Here is a 23,622-nt window from a genome sequence, read left to right as displayed (position 1 = left end):
TGTCAGTTCAATTCTGAAGTTAAAGCCTGTCTTCAGGTAACCTAGCAGCAGCATGTTGGTATTATCACTGAGAAAATCCCAAGTTGCCTTCAGTCTCTCTCTCCCCTTCTCCTTGCTGCGTTAAAAGCATTGTGAAAAAGGATTGGTCTGGCTAGTGCTCAAATACCGGACAGAGGGGAGTGTATGAAATGGAAATCATTCAGGTTGAGCCTGAAGTCTGGAACTGACTCGTCTGCCAGTGGAAATCCTGGGCTGCCCTAAGACAAATTCCAGCATGCACACAGCATAGTGGCAAAGCACTGCGTCAGGGCTGCCCAACCTCACTGGATATTTCATGTTGTTTCCTGGTGCGGTATTTCTCCGTGACCACTGAGAGCCTTAACAGGGTGCTATTTTTAGAGAGGTGTTTGTAGATGTGTTGCCCAAAAAGTGATTGTAAGCCCTTTGATGTGAGTTCTCAGATCTGCATTAAGTGAAAGAGGTGCTCGTGACCTCTCATAGGGCAACTTTCTCTGTCAGTAGCTAGGAGGTGGTTCAGCTAAGGCTCTCTGCCTCAGACCCCCAGATACCCTTGCAGAGGCATGGCCTTTATCCAAAGGAGGATGGAATTAAAAAGACTAGACAGAAAGTCCTTGAGGATGAAAGGCAAAGAGACAAGCTTTTATGTGTGCTTGCTACTAGGAACAAATTCTGCTGAATGGCATGCTTACACTTAGAATGGATTAAATCTCTGACTAATTCATACCAAGTCTTTTCATGTCCCCACCAGTGCTGCTGTATTTGAGCAGACTAGTAATGTCTGCCTCTGGAAGTGATGACTGCCATCTTCTTTCAGAAACTGCTTGCCAAAGCCTCAGGGAGAAGAGAGTAAATCACAAAACCGCCTCCACCTCTTTCCTCTAACTGATTTTCTAACAGATTTTCATTTGCTCGAGGCCTTGAGCTTGGCACGGTCTTTGCTGAGAGAGGCATCTCTTGTGTGTTCAGCGGCTCGAGAGGAATTGCTCTCTGGCCAGTTGAAACTGTTTCAGCATTTACCGAGAGTCAAATGTCCAGCCAAGTGGGGAACATACTGCCTGGTTACTATTTTTAAGTTACGTAACGGTATGTGCAAATGGTATTAACTTATGTCCAGAGCTGAAATCTGGGTGTTAAAAGTTTTGATGTTGCCATGCTATACTTACAATCTGGATTACTTTTCAAGGGTTTGGTATGTTTTGTAGCACAAGAACTTCTTCATTCTACCTGTTTGTCATAGCTTAGACAAAATGTTCAGTGAGTTACTTGCTCCAAACACATACCTGTCTCCTGGTAAAAGCTTTCCTTTTACCTATGAGGCAAAGAAATGATGGGAAGCATTATCCGCATAGGATGCTGTAATCAGTTGTTATTTGACAGTCTTGCAGTGAAGTTTGGTTGGAATTTGCTTTGCTTCTTAAGATTGTTGTTATTAAAGATCGGAGCACAGCAGGATGCAAAGGGTGGATATTATTGTCAGAAGAGGGAAGACTGAAATGAGTTAATCTGTCAAGGGTTAAAACTAAACTAAGTTTAAGGTTCTGTCAAATTAAGAACTCCAGGATCTAACTACAATAAGAGAATGCTTTGAGGAAAGGCTAGGGTAGATTTCCTCTCCTCCCTGCCTGAAAATAAAAACATGTCTACAGGAATTCAGCCTGGGACAGGTTATAGAAGAGATTTATGGGATCTGTGGAGTAGATCTCAATTAAATGATCTAATTTATGAAATAAAAATTTTAGGATTATTGCGTGTGTTTTTCTTTCTGTGATTTAATGACTTGGGATTTAGTGTTGTGTCCATTAATATCTCTTCTGTTGTCTGGAAGCCCCATGACTCAAGAGCCCAAACAAATTTAAGTTCTAGCATCAAAACGAGGTGTAGCTCCATACTGAATCTACCAGTCATTACAAAAAAAGAGCATTCCCTTCAAATCCTGCTTTGTGTCCTGTTCATACTCTGTTCAGTCGGTAGTGCTCTTCATGAGGTGTGTTATTCTCTGCTTTTGCAAAATGAAATTAAATTACTTGATGTATATTATGGTCTAATCTAGTGAGTAATGTGGGAGGACAATACAGGTTTGTGGTGGCCTGTGGAGCTTCAAGAAACAGCCTCCTGCATCTACCCTAGATTAAGTTCCTTGCCATTGCCATTTCTAGTTTTGGGTATTTAGAGAGATCGCACAGCACACGTTTTTTACGCATAACTTCTAAGGAGAAAGGAAGGCTAGGTGTGGTGATTTGAGCTATGTGAGTAAGGTACACCCAGCAGTGATTATAGACACAGCATGGGGTTTTCTCTGGCAGAAGTGAAGCTTGAGGGAGTCGGCCTGCTGGTGTAGCCTGGCTCTACTGGCCATGCATGGGTTGGGAGCAGTGGCAGACTGGGCTGTATGGTAGTGGGGGTACAGAGTGACGGATGTATTAACAGTGACGGCAAAAGGTGCTGGTCTTCCCCTGCAGATGAGTCCTTGAGATGCTGTTCCTGATTGGACCTTTCTGGTTAAAGGAAAGGAGGTGGCACTTCTGGAGGTCTGAGTTTAAGGTCCAGTTTCTTAGTTTTTTATTTGGTTGTTTTGTTTTTTTTTTTGAGTTCTGCGTGTATGTTTTACCTGGCAATTATTAAAGCTGAAGTTGCACTCAAGGGTGTTAGCATAGTTCCAGCCCTTCCTGGACTTTTCCTAGAATAAAGTTTGGGGTTTGTTTTGGTTTTAATGTTCAACAGCTTCTAAATGAAGTGGTTTGTGGGTTGGAGAAATATTTATGGCTTTTTTATTCATATATCTGTTTACTTAGATTTCTTGGCTCCCAAGAGAGTCTTGCAAGATCTGTGTTAGGAAAAATAATTCCAAACTTTTTAAGACCCTCTGCTTTCCATATTCAGCCCTCCCCCACAGAAACAGGATATACATCTACTACGTAATCTCTTTGAACTGCTCTAGGCCATGCACTCAATTTGTGATGCTTTAGCTAGTCCAGTGCATGTGGAGGGTGGAATTATGAATCTTTTAATCCTATTTTTTAACTCCCTTCTCCTGCACCACTTCCTTCGAGAAGGTGCCTGCCTATTTTCTGCACCCATAACAGCTGAGAATTAGAAGCAGCACAAATAAAACTTGCCTTCCCACGTACATTTTTAATGTCTTTAACTGGAATATTTGTTCTTTGTTTTGTGAGAGTCTGGTATTTATCAAACCACTGATGAGTGAGCCTTGGAGTTAAAAAGTCCAGGCTGCCATTTACCTATAATAGAATAAGTGCTGGTACAATGAGCATCTTCGAGTTTGCTTCTGAGGTGTTAGGGTGTTTCTCTCGATGACCCAAATGAAGGTGGCCTGGGTCAATGCAGCCTGGTTTGAACCCTGTGATTCTATGTGACTGGTGATCTTTGATCTGTTTAAGGCAGAATTAGGTAATAAAAGGGAGAAATGAAGTGGAAACAAGTGTTTGTAATAAAAGGCAAGCATGTACTGCATTAGGTGCTAGACACTTTTCAGATCTCATCAACTGTTTTATGTACTCTTTAAAAAGTGATATTTTCTTCCTTTTGTCACTTGCAGATCATATGGTTGTATCTGTCTCCTTTTTGATTATCTTTTCTGCATTGGGTTTTGTGAACGTTTCAGTATGTGTTTTGGTTCCAGATTCTGACAGATAGAAGCATTCACTTACATAAATTTTAAAAAGTGGGCTCACGTTAGTTTCATTAAGAGAATTTCTTTTGAGATTTCTTATTCTTAAAAAATAATATATAGACTCTATTTGTTTTCTGACTGTATTGTGGAATGGCTTGGGGTGATTAGTGTGCTGGTAAGAACCTGAAGGTCTTGGGGAACTTGGCTCACTGGGCTGCAGATGTTGTTATAGCATGAAGTCTTCGTTCTGTTCAAAATTTCTAATGAGGTCAGAGCAATGCTCTTGTCCTCTAAAGTTCAGTAAAGCTTTTCTGAAAACCTCCTTTTCTAGTGGCTAAGAAATGTTTCTGTTGATGTTGATGTTTCTGATGGCTCAGAAAGATGAATCAGTCTAGGTCCTATAAGGTGTCAAATGCTGGTATGTCTTGCTCTCTGCCAAGGTGACTAACTTGTTTTATCCTCATTTGGAGTCATGGAAATAAAGGTTTGCAAAAGTGTCACTCTAGTCATTTTTTAGAGGCCCCTCTTTCTTGTATAGGACCTTTCATCAGTTTATTTGATAGTGTCTGAAGAATTCTTTGGAAGTCCAACTTGTGAAACTCAGTAGGAAGTAACTTCAGAATGGGTTTCTGTGTTGAAAACTAACATCAGAAACAGCTTCAAAGCACTTCAAATGAGGGATTGCCTTTTAACCTTCTTGTACTAGTAAGTGGTGGATCGAGAAGCCTCCATGTGCTTCAGCCTGATAGTGAAGTCAACTTCATCTTAGCATGGAGTAACTGTAAGTGAGATTTGTGTTGCTCCTCAGAAAATGCCCACAGTCTGACTGCCTACAGATGTGGGATATGGTTCTTAGGGGAAATGTTTGTAGGCTGAGGGCTCCCTGTATTGAAACAGGCGGATTTGTGTTTTGAGGACTTGTGTTTTCTCAGGAGGATTTGTGGGAGATGCATGGATTTAACCACTTGGATAATAAATGAAGCCTTTGCTGTTGTAGGTCACTGGGTTCTGGGAGGCCTGTAAAGGGAAGTGTTGCTCTTATGACTTGTTGCATTAATGGCCATACTCCAGAAAGTTTGTCATGAGAGTTTTGATTCCAGTGGGATATTTCTGACTTTCAGAAATAGTCTCTATTGCTGTACATGTAGAGTGCTGTGTGATTCTTTACAGAATGGTGGCAGTTCCAAGACACAAGGAATGTCCCCAGCTTCCCAAATATGCAGTTGGTGAGTTGGTACTAGGTGTGAAGGGATACTGTATTCGTCACTGGTTACCCAGTGAAGATTCATGCTCTGAGGGTTCTCCTTAGTATGTGGCTGCGTCAGGCATTTAAGCTAGTAGTTCTTTTGAAGCTTGTCTTACAATATGACATGTATCCAGGTGGCCTGCCATCCCCTTATCATCTTATAAGTGGGCAGCCACCTCATTCTCTCGGTATAATTTCTTCTTTTTAGTTCCAAAGAGAAATTATCGGCTTCTTGGCCTCTTTCTTTACATTGGTGTTCATTCACCATAGAGACTCTGCTGTGATTAGTTGTCTATGACAGAGCAACAGAATAGTGTTTGTTGAAACCATATAGATAAAAGGTTTCATTTTGTAGGTCTAAGGTTTTCAGTACTCGTGTTGTAGCACCTAAATTGTTGGTAATGAACAACATAGGCGTTTTTATTCAGTGCCTTAGTATGAATTTGGGAACCAGAATATTAGCAACAGCTTCTGTATTTGTATGTTTCCATGTTCTTGGATATAATTTGCATTTCTTTTCAGATCATTATTGGATTGAGTTTTTCTTGATGTGATAATTCTGTGAACTGTTTGTATGTGTGCTCTGATCTTCTTAAGAATAGGTTCTTGTATTTGCAGCCAAATTCATATTTGATCTCTATTTCTCCCACTTTCGTCCTAGCTTAGGAGGCAGGGTAGGCAGCAAAGAGATGGAGACCCAAAGGACTTACTGCCATATGGTGGGCAGAAGCCCACCAAATAAAGTTTATTAAGTGTTTTAAAAGACAAACATCTCATTGCCAACGTATTTGGTTAAGTGTTGAATTTTATGAACGGGAGCAGATCTAAATACCATTTTAAAACATACTGTAGACAGTACTAAAGTTTCTTTTTTTCCATTGGGTATAAAAGGGAAGCTGGAAACAATGGCAACCACGCCTTTGTCCTCCTGCTTTCCCATTCCTTATCTGCATAATATGGAGCTAAAATAATTGCCAGTTCTGGTTTTAGCTTTTCTTGTCAAAATTGTCCTCTTTTTGCCATCTGTTCCACAGTCTTACTACTGCCCTTAACCTGTGTTTTTTCATACTAGTAATCACTTAGAAAGTCATAAACATCTTGTAGCAAAGTTCATTTCTTTAGTTTTCGGTAAAAGTAAAATAAATCAAATCCTGGAAATGAAAACAGAGCCTTTTCATTTGTTAAAATAAAGTCGTCTTTCAGTGTGGTTTCCTAAAGAAGGGAGGCTTACCGGATTGAGCCATTTGTCCATCTGCTTTTGAGTTCATCCTTAATAACTTCTGAACAATTTCATCCAGATTTGACAGGAAATAAAAGTCTGAAAGGTAATTGATTTCCTATAAGAAGACTGGAGGCTGGGTGGAGGAGAGAGTCAAAAATAGGTGTCCCCACCGTCTGCAGCATAAGCTTAACAATAATCTGTGCTTAGGCTTCTGCTAGCCAAGTTGCAAGTGTGTACTGGCTGCCTAGGTACTGCAGTAATCTCAGTTTCCAGAGCGTGTTACTGAGCTTTGCTTAGGCAGAAGCTGAAGGGCTGCGAAAGGGAGACAAGGGCATAGGAAACATTGAGGAACTGGAAATTTGGGGAAAGGATGAAATCAGTGCCAATCAGTGCTCTTGGTACTATCAGTAGTTTTACGATTGATGGACCAACTTGCTTTCAGTTTCCATATGGTACTGTGGTTTATCTCTGAATTCTCAGAGATTCTTCTGTCAAGGGTACGTCTGTGGTGTTTGCCTGGCTGTGAAATAATCAAAATGTAGGAAAGCGTTTACATTGTGCTCAGAGAAAGTCAGGTCTGGGCAGTGGAACTGGGCAGTTACTTTGGCAAATGTTTTATTCACTCAAAATGTTGTTTTAAGCTAGACAGAACAAGCTGTGAATTTAGATGGAATTAAATCAATAATTTTCATCAGAAAAAAATGGAGAAGAATGCTGGAAAATACATTCCCACAGTATTTTTTTTTTCCAGGCTCAATTAATTACCTGAATGAGCACTTCTAATAAAATCAGGATGGGAAATGTAGAGAGGGTGACTCCTGTGGTGGGGATGTATTAGTGTGGTATATGGGAGCACTGCATTTGCAACACTTTCTGCAGGAACTTGGATTTGTACAATAAAATTCATAATATTACTTGCAAAATCTCTTCCTGTCTCTTGCATTTGAAAGAAGTAGGGCACTGGACTTTTCCCTGGGTGTGCATTTGGTAAAATATTCATATTCCTGCCTGCGTAGTGACTGTGGGAAGGAACCACCACCTGGAATTATTCATTGCCTGTGTCTGTTTTTCATTGGTTCCTTTTGTCCTGGGCAAGCACTGGAGATCCTGAGCGTACTTGCAGTCATGAGTCAGTAACGACCTCATGCTATTGTTGTAAATAGCAACACAAAACACTGTTCTTGCATGCGTTTTTTTTCATGTGCTTTGTCTTTCTCTCCCAGCGTTCCAGCCAAGGAATTTACAAAGCTTCTGAGTCAGCAATCAGCTGCCTCGAGACAAAACATGCAGGGTACTGCAGACTTGCAGAATAGCCAACAAATACCCTGGAAACCTGGCAAATAATTCTTTCCTGCCCTTGCTTTGCCTCCTGTAATTTCCATGATGTCTGACATATTGCTCATAGGTTCCAAGGGCTTTGGGTGTTTGCATCAAGAATGCAGAGTTCTGGGGAGTGACTAATTGCAATGACTGTGAAGCCTTCATATTTGACCTGTGGGCATAACTGACTCCACAGCCTGCATGAAATGAGATGTTGGCAGAACTCTTTTACATTGAGGTGCTGCACGGGTTGTGCTGCCTAAAATGACTTCCTTTTGCAGGTTTGTCCTGGCTTGGCAAACCTCAAACACAAAGAAGCAAGTTCCTAGACTGAAAGTAGGTTGGATTTTGACTTGGGATCTGTCTGAGCAGTGCAGAAGCAGTGCCACTTCACTCCTGCAGTGAAAGAGTTAAAATAGAAGCAAGAGTTAGAAATGAAACCTTTCTCCTTATATCTGGATCTATCAGTGAGGGACTGTGGACCAACAGACGTAAATAAATTGCGTCTCCGCTCAACCCAGGTCATAAAATTTCTACTGCTTTTTCTTAGGAAGTGTCAGTCACCTGAGCCACTGATGTAAAGTGGGTGTTTGGTTGTTTGACTGGCATGCAAGAGGTGGGGGAAACATATCACAAAATAGTATTCAACTTGCAATGTTGCACTGATTAATGAGGCTTCGTACTGCTGGTGTTCTGTCTATTCCTGTCTTGTGAGACCTCATCTGGAGTGCTGTGTCCAGTTCTGGAATCCTCAGTATAGGAAGGAGATGGAGCTGTTGGAACGGGTCCAGAGGAGGGACACAAAGGTGATCAGAGGGCTGGAGCACCTCCCATACCAAGGACAGGCTGAGAGAGTTGGGGCTGTTTAGCCTGGAGAAGAGAAGGCTCCGAGGAGACCTTATAGCGACCTTCCAGTACGTAAAGGGGGCCTGCAAGAAAGCTAGGGAGGGACTTCGTAAAAAGGCTTGTAGTGGTAGGACTAGGGGAATGGCTTTAAATTGGAGAGAGGCAGATATAGACTAGACATCAGGAGGAAATTCTTCACAGTGAGGGTGGTGAGGCACTGGCACAGGTTGTCCAGGGAAGCTGTGGCTGCCCCATCACTGGAGGTGTTCAAGGCCAGGCTGGATGGGGCCTTGGGCAGTCTGGTCTAGTGGGAGATGTCCCTGCCCATGGCAGGGGGTTTGGAACTAGATGATCTTCAAGGTTCCTTCCAACACAAACCATTGTGTGATTCTGTGAATTACACAGAGGCACTGAAATTACTTCTTCAGCACAAGAGGTGACTTGTTTGAGCTCTTTATGACACTTCTTCTGGACAACAGAGCAGGAGACGCAGGCTTAAAGCAGTGTCTTAGATCTCTGCGGTAGTGCAGTGGTTACCTCAAGGTGCAAGCCGGGACCGCATTTCTGGCTTCACAACAGTGAAGTTAAGATTAAAAATAAGGAAAGCAGTTAGTTCTGCCTGCTTAGTGGGCAGCACTGATACGGACATGGCATCACTGTCAGCCAGTGAGAAAAACAACTTCACACGTACTGAGCCCTTGAAGCCAGTTGCCCTAATAAAGTCAGAATCACTTTCTCTGGTATGACCCATTGTTGTACTGTGGATTCTGTGGGAAATGTTATTTTTGGTTTTGATAACAAAGAGTTTGTGTTTGTATGTAAAGGTTTCTAGGTCTCCTTTGCTAGTTTTAAATGTCAGCAATAAATACCATGTTAGGTTGAAATGCAGGGTGCCCAAGTATGCTGGTACAGAGCTGTCATACTGGAGGGGAAGAGACGTGAGCTATAATGTTTGACTTGTCTTTATCTGTTTGAAGCAGGAAAAGAGCTGGTCAGAATCTAAAAGGTTTTATCCGAGTCCACATATTTCCTTTCTTACCTTAAAACTCTTTGCAGAAATGCTTTTAATTCCATAATTCCCACATATGTTCCCATGCAGCCCTCCTGTCTGAAGCAAAGCAGAACTATTCTTTCTTAGAGAGCAAAGTAATCTATTGTATGTATGTACTTAGTGTTATGTATAAAAGGGAGAAAGGGATTCATTATCTATAGAAGAAAGAGGGGAAGGAATATTTTATGTATAAAAGGGAGGGAAAATATCTATTCTTTAAACAAATTCTTCTACTCATGATCCAAAGAATTCATTCTGTAGGTCTGCAGACTGCTTCTGAGGGATCCCAGAAGTGCAGCTAAAAGTAGCAGACCTGCTGTTAGCATGTTTAATCTGCTAAGGACCCCATCTGTCTAGAGGACCTGCTATGAGAATCTAATGAGGAGCATGCATCAGCCACTTTTCACTCTTGCGCTGCTTACTTACTGATGGGAATATATGCATGGACTGTTGGTACCAAAAATGTTTCTGCTGCTTGATGCAACGCAGGCAGGCATTTTTTTCAGTCTTGTCAGCTTTTCTTAAGCATCTGAATGCTATTAGCAGATTTAACTTCTTTCTAGGATTGCAATATCCATCACTGGCTTTGTTGGTCACTGAACCAACTTTGTTGGTCACTGCTAGCAAGGCCCTGACAGGTATCAGCTATACCACTCTTTTTCTTCTTTTCTCATGAGGGAAGACATCCTTTTAGACTGAAGGAACCAAACCTTATTTTATTGATGGAATACCAGCTCTTAAAGTACTTTATGCTAGTGGTGTTTTTAAGACCAGCATGTAACCATTGCTGTGATGCTACCACAGTGAACTAGTTATCACAGTGACTTCTATGTTAGTAAGACTGTCATGTAAAAAACTCTGCCTACCTCCAAACATCACGTAACATCTACCAGTTTACTTGTTAACTTCTTGGCTGTTCATGTGAAATTACTTTCTAGGGATGGCTCAGGTAAAGTATTTTGTGATTTAACAGAGATGAGATGTGGCATTGTCTGGAGTGAAGCTTAGTGAGTTTTGAAGGGCTCCGCCTCAGCAGACTTGGGTAGGGCTTCTTGCGGTATTGATCAGTTGACTTGTTTAGGACTAATGCTTTGTTAGTTACAGAGAATCTGGGCTCTCAATTTCGCCGGTTTGTTTTGGAAATGAAAATAAAGAGAGCAAGCTCAGTTACATTTTTCTTCTCTTTTTATTTTATAGGTTAATAATGCTTGTAAGCCAGAGGTGAAAGTGGCTCAGCAGAGCAACATTGGGAAATCTGGCAGACTGGAAGAGAACAGCTGCCCCCCAGGGCAGCTGCGAAGTGTGAAGCATGGAGGAAAGTAAGAATGAGAAGGTGAACCAAGCTCATGTTCTCTTTGACAGATTTGTTCAGGCTTCAACCTGCAAGGGGACTCTCAAGGCTTTCCAAGAGCTCTGTGACTACCTAGAACTAAAGCCCAAGGACTATCGTTCTTTCTATCACAAACTCAAGTCCAAGCTAAATTACTGGAAAGCCAAAGCCTTGTGGGCCAAATTGGATAAAAGAGGCAGCCATAAGGATTATAAGAAGGGGAAAGCATGCGCCAACACGAAGGTAAGAGATTCGTTCATGGTCATCAAGACATTAGCCAGTTTGTCTCTGGAATATACAGTAAAAGTATCTCTATCTAGAAAGATATTTTCATGGTGTTATAAGCCCAGGGAACATGTAGGAATGTTTTCACACATATTACTTTTAATACAGTCACAGTTTCTAGCATTTGACTTTTGATCAAAAATTGCATTTGCTACTGCCAAATTTGACTGCCCCTCTGAATAAGGGAGATCCTTGGGAATGACCAGAATATTTGTAATTTATTCAGGAGAAATAGCATGGAACTTTGTAGGTTTTAAGTTTTCATGGCATCAATATTATACATGAGTTAGAAAATCTTAATTGGTTAATGTTTAGTCTTGGTAGGCTTTTTTTTTTCACATGCATTTACTAGGCAATAGCAAGGACATTTAACTTGCTGTTGGGTTCTAGGTAAAAAAAGATGTATGTTCGGAAATGTTCAGGTTTTTTTTGAAAATTCTCATGAGTCTCTCAAGAAAGGCGAACTTTCATTCCAATTAGGCGAGTTATTCCATTTACTATTTGGTATTTAGAAAGTAATCATTTGTATCCCAGGTTCAGAGTTAAAAAAATGCTATGGAAACTGACACCAGTTCTGTTTAAAAGCTTGGTATGTGTGGTATTCACTGCAGGAATTCCTGCTTTTATACACACATCCCTTTTCTATTATTTTTTTTTTTACCTGAATAATTGTGAGCTGGTATTTGTGCTGCACGCTTGGTGGAATGTATGGTATAAGCTTATTTATTTGGGGTGGGGGGTTTGTTACTGAAAACAGTTCTTTATATGCTTAATTAAAATGTGAATTGTATAAGTTATTTTTGTAAATATTCATACACTTCTGTTTTTAATAAAGGAAGATTGTGTGGAATATGATAAAATTAGAACAGGATACTTTCCTCCTTCATTTAGGACAATAGATGCTGCTGCTTCTTTTAAGTATTCACCTTTTGTAAGAAGGAAGTATCTTAATAGGAGGAATTAATGACTAATTCCTTGCTGGAGAACTGAAGGGGAAATAATATCCTGTTTAGGATATGCCAGTCATTTCAATCCAGAGGACTGAAGTTTAATTCCCAACTAAATACTAGAAAGTTATGTTATTTTCTTGATTATTTATTCTGTTTCACTTTTCAGTGGCCATTTTTTAATGGGTAGTGGCATTTATAATTAATTACTACAATAACACTCAGAAGGTCCACTCATCCTAGGTCTTGTAAAAATAATGCTTTCCTCAAAGTTTACGAGTGGTACATCAGATTGTTGACAGCAGATGCATATAAATTGACTTGGAAAACAGTGAAACAGTTGGGCAGTGTTGGTCATCATGGGAAGCACTGGCTTCAGCCCTCCAAAAGTCCAACAAGTGCTAAGGTTTTCATTTTTGGGGCAGCATAAGAAAGAAGAGCCTTACAAGTATATAAATGTAGTGATTTTTTGCATGTATTTAGGAATAAACCTTCCAAGCACTATGGACATCATGGAGAAGAATTCAGAATTCTTTTTCTGAAAACTTGACTGCTCTTTGCATTCATTCGATTCAGGAATTGGTTATATTTGTAATGAAACATGATGGGTAGAACTAAAACAGCAAGTTGGAAGGCTGTGGAACAAAGATGGGTGGCTTATGTTTCAATGATAAAAAAATTGAACAAGCTGTGAAAGAATGTAGCAGTGTTTTAACTTATTTAAAGTAATAGACTGAAAGAGATTTTGCATCTGGGCTCTGAATATAGCTTAGTGGGCAAGACTGTGTTGTCAACACTAAAGAAAATGTTGCATCAATAGTGGAGATGCAGCAAAAAAGAGATTCAATAGAAGAATAAGTGTATTACTTTGATAGTGCTTGATTATGAGGACATACAAAAAAATAGATATGAGTGGAGGTTGACATCCAGCTATGAAAGACATTCAGAAAAGTGATTGTGACACTTACCTGGAAGGGAAGTGGTGAGATGAGTTCAGAAAGACATTAGAGCTTTGTTTTATCATGTTAGGCTTGAACTGACAACTACGCAGCCATGAGGAGATGTCAGATAAGTAGTGATTTCAGGTTGGACAAACGTAGTCATCTCTGAGTTGGAAAAGGTCTTTGAATCCACAGCAGTGAAACACAAGTCGATTGAAGAACTGTTTCTGAGGGATGAGACAGCTTTAGTGCATGGAGTTGCAGCAGTTTCTTGGAGTCATTAAGGGGAAGGAGGACAAGGAATTTACTTGGCTGTACTCGGCATGTCATCTAGTTACTGCTGCCTATGAGAGCATCAGAAGATACGTTTCCATGAGAGAGCTGAAACAGGAAGAAGCATTAAGAGGTGGAAGAGGGAGCGGAATCTTTTCTTCTGCTTTTAGTTGTGCTTAAAACTCAGAGTTTCATGACAACATAATTTAATATTTTTCTGATGGTGAAATGTAAAAGGCAACTTTGGCCATGAATTACTTCACTGACTGTCATATATTTTACATCCAGATCATCTAGAATCCTAAACATAATCTAGATGTTAACCGCATGCTTATTTAGGGGCAAGAGGGAAGGCTGTAGAGGAAAAAAATGTTTTTCATAGAATCATAGAATAACCAGGTTGGAAGAGACCCACTGGATCATCGAGTCCAACCACTCCTATCAAACACTAAACCATGCCCCTCAGCACCTCATCCACCCATCCCTTAAACACCTCCACGGAAGGTGACTCAACTACCTCCCTGGGTAGCCTCTGCCAGTGCCCAATGACCCTTTCCGTGAAGAATTTTTTCCTAATGTCCAGCCTAAATCTCCCCTGGCAGAGCTTGGGGCCATTCCCTCTTGTCCTGTTCCCTGTCACTCAGGAGAAGAGGCCAGCACCCTCCTCTCTCTACAACCTCCTTTCAGGTGGTTGTAGAGAGCAGAGCAATGAGGTCTCCCCTCAGCCTCATCTTCTCCAGGCTAAACAACCCCAGCTCTCTCAGCCGCTCCTCGTAAGACCTGCTCTCCAGCCCCCTCACCAGCTTTGTTGCTCTTCTCTAGACTTGCTCCAGAGCCTCAACATCCTTCTTGTGGTGAGGGGCCCAGAACTGAACACAGGATTCGAGGAGCGGTCTCACCAGTGCCGAGTACAGAGGGAGAATAACCTCCCTGGACCTGCTGGTCACGCCGTTTCTGATCCAAGCCAAGATGCCATTGGCCTTCTTGGCCACCTGGGCACACTGCTGGCTCATGTTCAGTCGCTGTCAACCAACACCCCCAGGTCCCTCTCCTCCAGGCAACTTTCTAGCCAGACTTTTCCTGGTCTGTAGCACTGCACAGGGTTGTTGTGCCCCAAGTGCAGGACCCGGCATTTGGCCTTGTTAAACCTCATGCCATTGGTCTCAGCCCAGCGGTCCAGCCTGTTCAGATCCCTTTGCAGAGCCTCCCTACCCTCCAGCAGATCCACATTTCCACCCAGCTTAGTATCGTCCGCAAACTTGCTAAGGGTGCACTCGATGCCTTCCTCCAGGTCATTGATAAAGACATTGAACAGGGCTGGACCCAGCACTGAGCCCGGGGGAACCCCACTTGTCACTGGCCTCCAGCTGGATTTCACACCATTTCCCACCACTCTCTGGGCCCGGCCAGCCAAACAGTTTTCCACCCAGGAGAGTGTGCGCCTGTCCAGGCCAGAGGCTGACAGTTTCCAAAGCAGAATGCTGTGAGAAACTGTGTCAAAGGCTTTACTGAAGTCCAGGAAGATACATCCACGGCCTTTCCCTCATCCAGCAGACGAGTCACTTTGTCACAGAAGGCGATCAGGTTAGTTTGGCAAGACCTGCCTTTTGTGAGCCCATATTGACTGGGCCTGATCACCTGGTTCTCTTGCATGTGCTTCATGATAGCACTCAAGATCACCTGCTCCATGACTTTCCCTGGCACTGAGGTCAGACTGACAGGCCTGTAGTTCCCTGGATCCTCCCTGTGACCCTTCTTGTAGATGGGCACAACATCAGCCAGCCTCCAGTCCAGTGGAACTTCCCCAGGCTTCCAGGACTGTTGGAAGATGATGGAAAGGGGTTTGGCCAGCACATCCGCCAGCCCCTTCAATACCCTTGGATGAATCCCATCCGGCCCCACAGCCTTGTGGGTGTCTCGTTGGGCTAGCAAGGCTCTGACCACCTCCTCTTGGATCATGGGAGCCTCATTTTGCTCCTCTGGCTCCTGGGTTTGTACAAAATTACTGGCAATTAATTTATAATTTGATCTAATTTATTGATCTAATTGATTTAATTTATAATTTGATGAGATGATAGGGAATAACCTGGTTATTCTATGATTCTGTGATCTGAGTTTGAATAATCTGATTTTAGTACTCTTCCTTTGTTGTTGTGCACTCCAGCTTAACACTTTTATATGGGGGAAGTTGTCAAAGAATAAGTTGCCCAACCCAGTGTGGTCCTGTTGCTTATTGAATCCAGTCTCTTTGGAGACTGTCTTTTGGAATTTGCTAATTTTCAGATGAGCAAAATTATTACCTGAGTAAATATGACCCAATCAGCTAATTTTCTTACAAGTTTAAAAAGAGAAAATCTATGTGGTGTTTGAGAGTTACACTTGCCCACAAAGAAGACAACATGAAACTGGAAGAGTATATTAGATCTTAGCTGATTATTCCTTTTAGGTAGTTACAAGTTGGACACCTGTTCAATATACAAGGCTGTTTTGTAATTTCGTAGCTCAGTGGTGGGTCTTGCTTTTTCTCCCATATGCCTTTTGAGTTCCTGAAGCTACCGAAGAAGCAGTGCTGTTATTCTTCCCTTTCCTCTAGACTTGGATCTCCACCCTTCTGATATTTGTGTCTTCTTATCTTATGCAGTGGTCTTTACTTTGAATTTGCATGTCAGTTATGTTGTCACTGCTGTAACTTGCTGTTCGTCCTTCAGGCTTTTTATTTGCAGTTTTACATCACTTGTAGTATTTATGCCGCAGTGAATAACTGGTGATAACATGGTGATTTGTAAAAACTGGCATATGGGGATGACCAATGAACAAAGAACTTTGCTTTGGGATAGGATGTTTTTCAGAAGATTTGGTTTTGGTTAAGTTTTAGCATACTTAAGAATTTCTCAACAGGCTTCTTTGTCCAGCCATGAAGGTATACAAGGATCTGGAAAATGCTCACATGGCAGCAGCAGTCATTTCTGTAGCAGAGTCTTTATTCTGTGGGTCTGGTTTACACTAATAGAAACCAAAGTATAAAAATGGTAGTACAAAATGGTCTGTGTACTGTGTTTCTGTGAGTACACATAACCATGCCAGCTTTCTTGGTGGACCTCAATTTCTGTAGGTAAGAAATGTCAACTGACTATCTTAGTTTTTTAATCTTAAGAGAAATTATCTTGCTCTGTCATGTGTTTCTCTGAAAGTACTTCCAGCACTAGATGTAAAAGTATTTTACGTTCTCAAGTTATTAACCTCTGATAGTGTTTGTGAGGAGAGTGGAAAAATATATGAAAAGATAAAGAACTTGGGTATGATGAAGGTTAAGTTGGAGAAAACGTACTTTGATACAGTTTGTCTAGTCACGCGGAATTTGTATTTACATTATATTTACTTTCCTGAAGTTTTCTTTGCTGCAATAGTAGAAGCACCAGCATGGTCACGTTAGAATGCACTGACTTGGCATTCTTGTCTGTGTTGCTCTAGATGATGGTGTTTATAAACACTTGTACTTATCTACCTTATCCATTGCTGTGCTACTCAATGATGATGAAGAATTTTTGGTCTCGCTGAAGATTTTCTCAAGAAAGACCAACTCGGTCTTTGGAAGATGAAAGGAAAAACTACATCATCTTTTATTTTTTTTAGGAAAAAAAGCACATGAATGGAATGAGAGGGAGAAACCTTCAGAAATATTGCTGTTTTCCATGTGTTTATATAGCTTGGAGAGTACATCTTGGCACCTGTTCTTAAAACAAGTGTTTAAAAGAAGCAGGTGACTTGCCTGTTTCTCCAGAGTTTTCACTGCTCTATGATATGCCATGTTTTCTAGCTGTGTTAATTGCTTTAACCTGTCTGTGGCAGAGCGTGGCAGGTAACAATAGAAAGACTGACCTGAAATTTCACCTTATGTTGCAGACAAAGAGCACTTATTTCCCAAGAGCTGTGGAATGCTTGGAAGCTGTGGTAGGAGTATCTTTTTCCTAAAGTTACTCTGTGCTGGTTGTTTTGCAGTGTCTGATAATTGGGGCTGGACCCTGTGGCCTTCGTACAGCCATTGACCTATCATTCCTAGGAGCCAAGGTTGTGGTCATAGAAAAGAGGGATGCCTTTTCCCGCAATAATGTGCTGCATTTGTGGCCATTCACCATACATGACTTGAGAGGTCTTGGCGCCAAAAAGTTTTACGGCAAATTCTGTGCAGGATCCATAGACCATATCAGTAAGTACAGCTGCTGCTAGATGCAGCAGAACTCGTTCTTCATAGGGGAAAGGTGTGTGAGGGCTTGGGGGGGATAACCCATTACAATTCAGCCTACACCAACTCACTGTTCTAGTTCTTATGTTATAATCCAGCATTACGTTTGCAGAGTACATTTCAGGCTTGAACTAGGTGTGAAATAAATACATTGGGCCAGCCATGATATTATCGCACATGCAATAGCGAGTGAATGGTGTGCACACTGTCATTTTCATACTTTACTTACATTAACTGAAGAGGAAAGAGGCAATGAGGAACTAGCTGTGCCCTCACTAACCCTAAGGTGTTAGGGTAGAGGTGCAGTTCATTATTACAGCTAGACTGACACAATGGCTAGTTGCCATCTGTGACAAAAGTGCAGTCCTGCTTCTGTTCTTTTCCCTTGCTGTCCTGCAGCACACGTTCTGATTGTTTCCCTTGATGCCAATTTGGGGACTGAAACAGAAAAATAAACTATTTACTTTTTATTCTTTGAAAAGAGCTGGGGTTTCAGCTATAGAGAAATTTCGTCTCATGCCATGACACCGGTGTTGCCGGGATGAAGTGCTGGCCTTTAAGTCAGTTTATCAGTAGTGTCAAAACAGAGACATGTGGGCACTTGTGCTCTTTTATTTCTTTATCATCTGCTTTTTTGCAGGTATCCGTCAGCTCCAACTTATCCTTTTGAAGGTTGCCTTGATCTTGGGAATAGAGATCCATGTTAATGTGGAGTTTCAGGGGCTCGTTTACCCTCCAGAGGATCAGGAGAATGAAAGCAAGTACTATTGAAATGGGTAGTAAAGAAAAGGGAAGTTATGGTGGGATACACAGACTCCTGCTCCTTAACCCTGCTTATGACTCTTAAGCCCTTTCCTCCCTCTACACTTATAAGAGTAATTATTAATACACTTCTTGAATTTTTACTGTGATTCTTTCTTTCAAATGGCAAACCCAAATTAGTTACTCTGTACAAAATCACCAGAAGTTCTACCACAGAAATAGACCACAATATGGTGATACTGTTTTCCTTTCCTTGCATTCAATGAAGATATTTGTCAGTGAATGATCCATCTCACGCTTTTTGTATCTTTGTGAAACCTTCTTTCTGATTGCCATGGGAGATAGTGGCTTACCTTTTTTTTTTTTTTGGTATATTATTAACTGAATAGGTGGTAGAATAGTGATCCTTAAGGTAATAGTTGAGAGGTTCACCGGAGCTGTCTCTGCCTCTAATTCACATAGAGGTACTGAGCAAGTCAGCAACAGTCCTGTCCACAATATAGCTGTCCTGTATTGTATCTTTCTTACCACATGAGGAAAGGATTATGAATAGTAAGAAGCGGATTGGTTTATGTATTTGTTCTATTATAAGCACTGTTTATATTGCTATTAACTTGGAGTTTATCAACAGGAATAGGCTGGCGTGCATTGGTCCACCCAAAAACCCATCCAGTATCAGAGTATGAGTTTGAAGTAATCATCGGAGGGGATGGCAGGAGGAACACCTTAGAAGGTAATGATGTTTTCCTAATTCACTGTCAAATAGAACTTTAATTCTTCATCTGGTTAAAATGAAAATGGCCTTTAACATCCCAGTCAAAATCAGGAAACACATTTGACTAGTGAAAGGGGAGATTAAAACTCCATGTAAAGATCAGTTTGTATCAAAGACAAAGGATTGTCTTTTTCCTCTTTCTATCCACTAGCAGTGGAATTAGGTGTTTTGACTTGGGTAACTTTTCCTACATTTTTTCTTTAGTTGAGTAGTGTTGTAGCTCTTGCGTTTGGGAGTAGGAATCGAAGTGTAGAATGCTATTCTGTGTAGTAGAGAACTGTGTCTTAACATTTTGAAGCAAATTGAAATTTTTGGAAAAGAGGTAAGAAATAAAAGGGAACTTTTTTCCTAAACAAGAGCTTTTATTTTTCTAATGAAGCAATTGATGCTTCCTCTGTGGAGCGGTTTGTAATTCATCAGATCCATTCTCTTTTTATGTTGTTAGAGCTCTTGTCTATGACATGCTGAACCTTCTCTGAAGGTATGCTCTACTTCTCAGTGTTATTACTTTATCCTCCTTGTAGGGTTTCGCCGGAAAGAGTTCCGTGGTAAACTAGCAATTGCTATCACAGCAAACTTCATCAATCGAAACACCACAGCTGAAGCCAAAGTAGAAGAGATCAGCGGTGTGGCCTTCATATTTAACCAGAAGTTCTTCCAGGATCTACGAGAAGCCACAGGTTTGACAACATTGCCAGATTTCCAGTAAAAACTATTTGTCTTTATTATTACAACTTTGTAACTCAGGTATCATGTTTATTCAATAAATGAACATCTCGTGCAAGGAAGTCAGTCATTACTGTCTCCCTTTGAAATCTGACTTTACCCTTTTTACAGCTGTTCTATACAGCTGTACAAAGCAGATGTGTATCATTCAGATGTGTGTCATTTTTGTTTAGAAGTGGAGAACTTATTTCCCTGAAGGTTTTAAGGAAATCTGAGCCCTAAAGAGGAAAAATCTGAATCCTGTGTTCAGTTTCCTGCACTCCACATCTGAATACAAAAATTAAGAGTGATGATGAGTATATTTTTTAAAAGACATAGCTATATGCAGGTGAAATGTGCTCTTTGTGGTTTTGTTGAAGATTGATATTTTAAAATCACCAAAAACGTGAGAGAAAGCTGCTTGTCATTCTCCCCCTAAGGCCTTCCGACCTCACAGTTTCAATTTACTTTCTTCCAATAGAGCTCATGTTACATGTAACATGTAACTCGTTCCTTCACTACGATGTCTTTTGTTCTGTCACAAGGTATTGACTTGGAGAACATTGTCTACTACAAAGATGATACACACTACTTTGTCATGACTGCCAAAAAACAGAGCTTGCTGGAAAAAGGAGTGATACGGCATGTGGGTATTAACTTTTCCTATACTCCCTATTAATTAAGATTTTGGTACAGTTTGCTTTCAGTATGCTGAAAATAGGGAAGTAGTCTTCTTTTGCCATATACTGGTTTTATACATAAAAATATGTGTAGTTAATGCCCTTCTAAAGTATTTTGGGCCATCAGAAGAGTGTTAACAAGATCTATCCTCTCCAAATTTGTATTCCTTTATAGATTTAGGGGGTTCTTTCATATTAAGATGAAATATGCTTAAAGAACATTTCATAGCTTAATTGAGCTTCCCTCATTTTGTGGGAATGAAACAGCAGGTAGTGAAGAGAGTATTGGAAATTTATCTAATTCTAGCAGAAGTTGATTTAAAAGTAGTTTGGCCACAAATTAATCAATAAGGGTTGGAGTCTTGTGCCTTTTGTTTGAAACGTGTGAAGAGAAATGCTCATAAGCTTCTTAACCCTTTCACAGTCAGAAATACTAGCAGGACTGATTACTGCTTGCAATAAAAGATTTACAGATTTTCTCTTGAAAGTGTAAACATGGATAGGAACGAAAGAAATTAGAGGGCAAACCTATATCAGTGGATTTGTGGGATTTTTAATGCCAGCTGTTGTATACACCTGTCTTAAAATAACTTGTGAATTAGGCTATTTCACTTTTAATTTTCTCTTTGGCAGGATTATGCTGACACAGAGTTATTACTCTCACGGGAGAACGTGGACCAGGAAGCTCTGCTAAACTATGCCAGAGAAGCAGCTGACTTCTCCACTAATCAGCAGCTACCATCGCTGGACTTTGCCATCAATCACTATGGTCAGCCAGATGTGGCCATGTTTGACTTCACGTGCATGTATGCGTCGGAGAACGCAGCCCTGGTGCGAGAGCAGAATGGTCATCAGTTACTTGTGGCGCTGGTTGGGGACAGTCTGTTAGAGGTTTGTGTTTTAAACTTAAAATATGTAAACAATGAATTGAAGCATAAATGCATCCGTTGCACCCATCACCGAAAGGTGATTACTGCTATTCTATCACTGCTGAGAATATTATAAGGGAAGCTGCTGTTTATTATATAATAAAGTGGGAGGTTTGAAGGAAGGGTAGAAGTGTTAGGAAAACAGAATATTTAGAGTGGCAATGATCTTGCTTGAGGAAGTGTGTGCAGAGACTTTTTTTCTGAAGTTGTCTGTTCCATCTACTTCTTATTGGGACAGTTAAACTCTCTACAGAACCTGCAGTAGGCCTCTTAATAATTAGCATTTTGTAGTTGGTTAAAAAGTACAATCCTGAAGAGAAGCTGTTAAGGCACTCCAGGCTATGCATTGTTGTTGAAAACAGTGGAACACGGGTTTTAGGGGCAATTCAAATGGGCAATTCCCCATACATCTGGCTTCTTCTAGCCCAGTGGGAGTGGAGCTTTAAACTAATTACTGAGCTATAATTTCCCAGGAGATTACCATCTGCATATATTTTTGATATTTGTTTAAAATATTCCGTAACTAATGCTTTTTCTTTCTCTGCTTTTTTTGTAAATTATATTAGCCATTTTGGCCAATGGGAACTGGAATAGCCAGAGGATTTTTGGCTGCAATGGACTCTGCTTGGATGGTACGAAGTTGGTCACTTGGAGCTAGTCCTTTGGAAGTTCTTGCAGAGAGGTAATAGAGTACACTTTCAGTTCTAAGCTAACCCTCCAACATCTCATCATTCATCCCACTTTTTTTCCAGTACAAACATATAGACAAAGTGGGAGATAGAAATTCTCACTGTTTTTAAAGGATGCTTGTGTGTTTGATTCAGTTGAAGAAAACTATTTCCTAAGGAGCTGATAAACCAAAGTACGTTTATAGAGAAATAAGAAACGTGGCTGTTCTTGGTCCTAGTTTTAAAAGCAGATTAGATGAAGTGGGGTTTTTTGTGCTTATTGATACTACGTGTGGAAAGTGAGCCAGACTTACTGTACTTTTTGATACTTATGTATCAAAACCAGTGTGGCCAGCAGGACCAGGAGGTGATTCTTCTCCTGTACTCTGCACTGGTGATGCTGCACCTCGAATACTGTGTTTGGTTTTGGGCCCCGCCCTCTAAGAAAGACATTGAGGTCTTGGAGCGTGTTCAGAGGAGAGCAGGAAGCTGATGAAAAAGCTGGAGAATAGGTCTTATGAGATGCTGCTGAGGGAACTGGGATTGTTCAGCCTGGAGAAGAGGAGGCTGAGGGAAGACCTTATTGCTCTCTACAACTGCCTGAAAGGAGGTTGCAAAAAGGTGGGTGTTGGTCTCTACTCCCAAGTGACAGGTGATAGGACAAGGGGGAATGGCCTCAAGCTGCATCAGGGGAAGTTTAGCTTGGACGTCAGGAAAAATTTCTTCACAGAAAGGTTTATCAAGCACTGGCAGAGACTTGAGTAATTAAAAGATGGAGTAAGTAAAACCAAAATCTGGTAGAATCTGTTTTAAGCTTAAGCAGCTGCAGCTTCTGACCGACAGGAACCACAGTATCATTTTAAAAAATGTATAAATGGCATAATGGATATTTGAAGTTCCATTTGTTGAGTTTTAAAAAGTGGTGAAGATGACAATGTTGCATTTGGAGTCAGACTTCTACCACCTTTCCATTAGACATTTGCGGGTGACAGTAAGATCTTCCCTGAGCCTTCTCCTCTGCTTGCTGAACAAAACCAATTCCCTTGACTTCTCCTCACAGGGCAAGTGCTCCAGTCCCCTCGGTGGCCCTCTTCCTGAGTTGCCTCCTGTGTCTCAGTGTCTTTCTTGGGCAGGGAAATCTTTTCAGTTATGCTTAATGTATTGTTTTCTTCCCTCCTTTTGATTTCTGATGTGGTATTAAATTGCAGATTTTAATAACTTACACTGAAGCTTAGCTCTTCAATGTCTGAAGTGGTTAGATTCCCAATCTGGATGTTTGTCTGTCCAGGATTAATGTAACAGTGTTAGTAGTGATGCATCTATTAAAGAAACAAACCACCAGAAAAAAAAAACAAACCAAACCAAAAACCAACAAAGGAACAAACTAAACCCCAAAACTCTTTTACATTTTATTTTCCCAAGGGAAAGCATTTATAGACTACTGCCTCAGACCACCCCTGAGAATGTGAGTAAAAACTTCAGCCATTACAGCATTGATCCTGCCACCCGATATCCCAATATCAACGTCAACTTCTTGCGCCCACAGCAGGTAACTGGACAACTGGTGCTTATGAATGCTTGCAGTCTGCATTGTCTTTCCTTAGGTGAAGCTATGTTAATATATTGGGGACAAATAGTGCCCTAATGTGGCAGTCTAGCATGGAACCACTGAAAAGCAGATATGTCAGTCAAGAGTAAACCACTGTACTTTAACAAATTCGTATTAAGGAATTTTTTATTTTGGCAA

The 23,622-nt window shown here is 40.9% G+C and overlaps 1 protein-coding gene across 7 annotated transcripts in view; it reads left to right on the top strand.

Annotated features, from left to right (window-relative positions):
• Positions 1–23,622, top strand: part of MICAL3 (microtubule associated monooxygenase, calponin and LIM domain containing 3) — a 571,168-nt gene that overhangs the window by 49,376 nt on the left and 498,170 nt on the right. For all 7 annotated transcript variants that reach the window (XM_069861231.1, XM_069861266.1, XM_069861258.1 and 4 more), the window contains 9 exons: positions 10,535–10,910; positions 17,113–17,320; positions 17,997–18,113; positions 18,750–18,851; positions 19,418–19,573; positions 20,144–20,244; positions 20,912–21,169; positions 21,774–21,889; positions 23,298–23,424. In XM_069861231.1, coding sequence (XP_069717332.1) covers positions 10,647–10,910; positions 17,113–17,320; positions 17,997–18,113; positions 18,750–18,851; positions 19,418–19,573; positions 20,144–20,244; positions 20,912–21,169; positions 21,774–21,889; positions 23,298–23,424 — 1,449 coding nt within the window. In that variant the 5' untranslated portion in view covers positions 10,535–10,646. The remainder of the gene's footprint in view (positions 1–10,534; positions 10,911–17,112; positions 17,321–17,996; positions 18,114–18,749; positions 18,852–19,417; positions 19,574–20,143; positions 20,245–20,911; positions 21,170–21,773; positions 21,890–23,297; positions 23,425–23,622) is intronic.

This window comes from Phaenicophaeus curvirostris, chromosome 1 (assembly GCF_032191515.1).
Source record: "Phaenicophaeus curvirostris isolate KB17595 chromosome 1, BPBGC_Pcur_1.0, whole genome shotgun sequence".
Lineage (NCBI taxonomy): Eukaryota > Metazoa > Chordata > Aves > Cuculiformes > Cuculidae > Phaenicophaeus > Phaenicophaeus curvirostris.
Note: the sequence above shows the minus strand (reverse complement) of the source record. Positions and strands in the feature narration are given on the sequence as shown.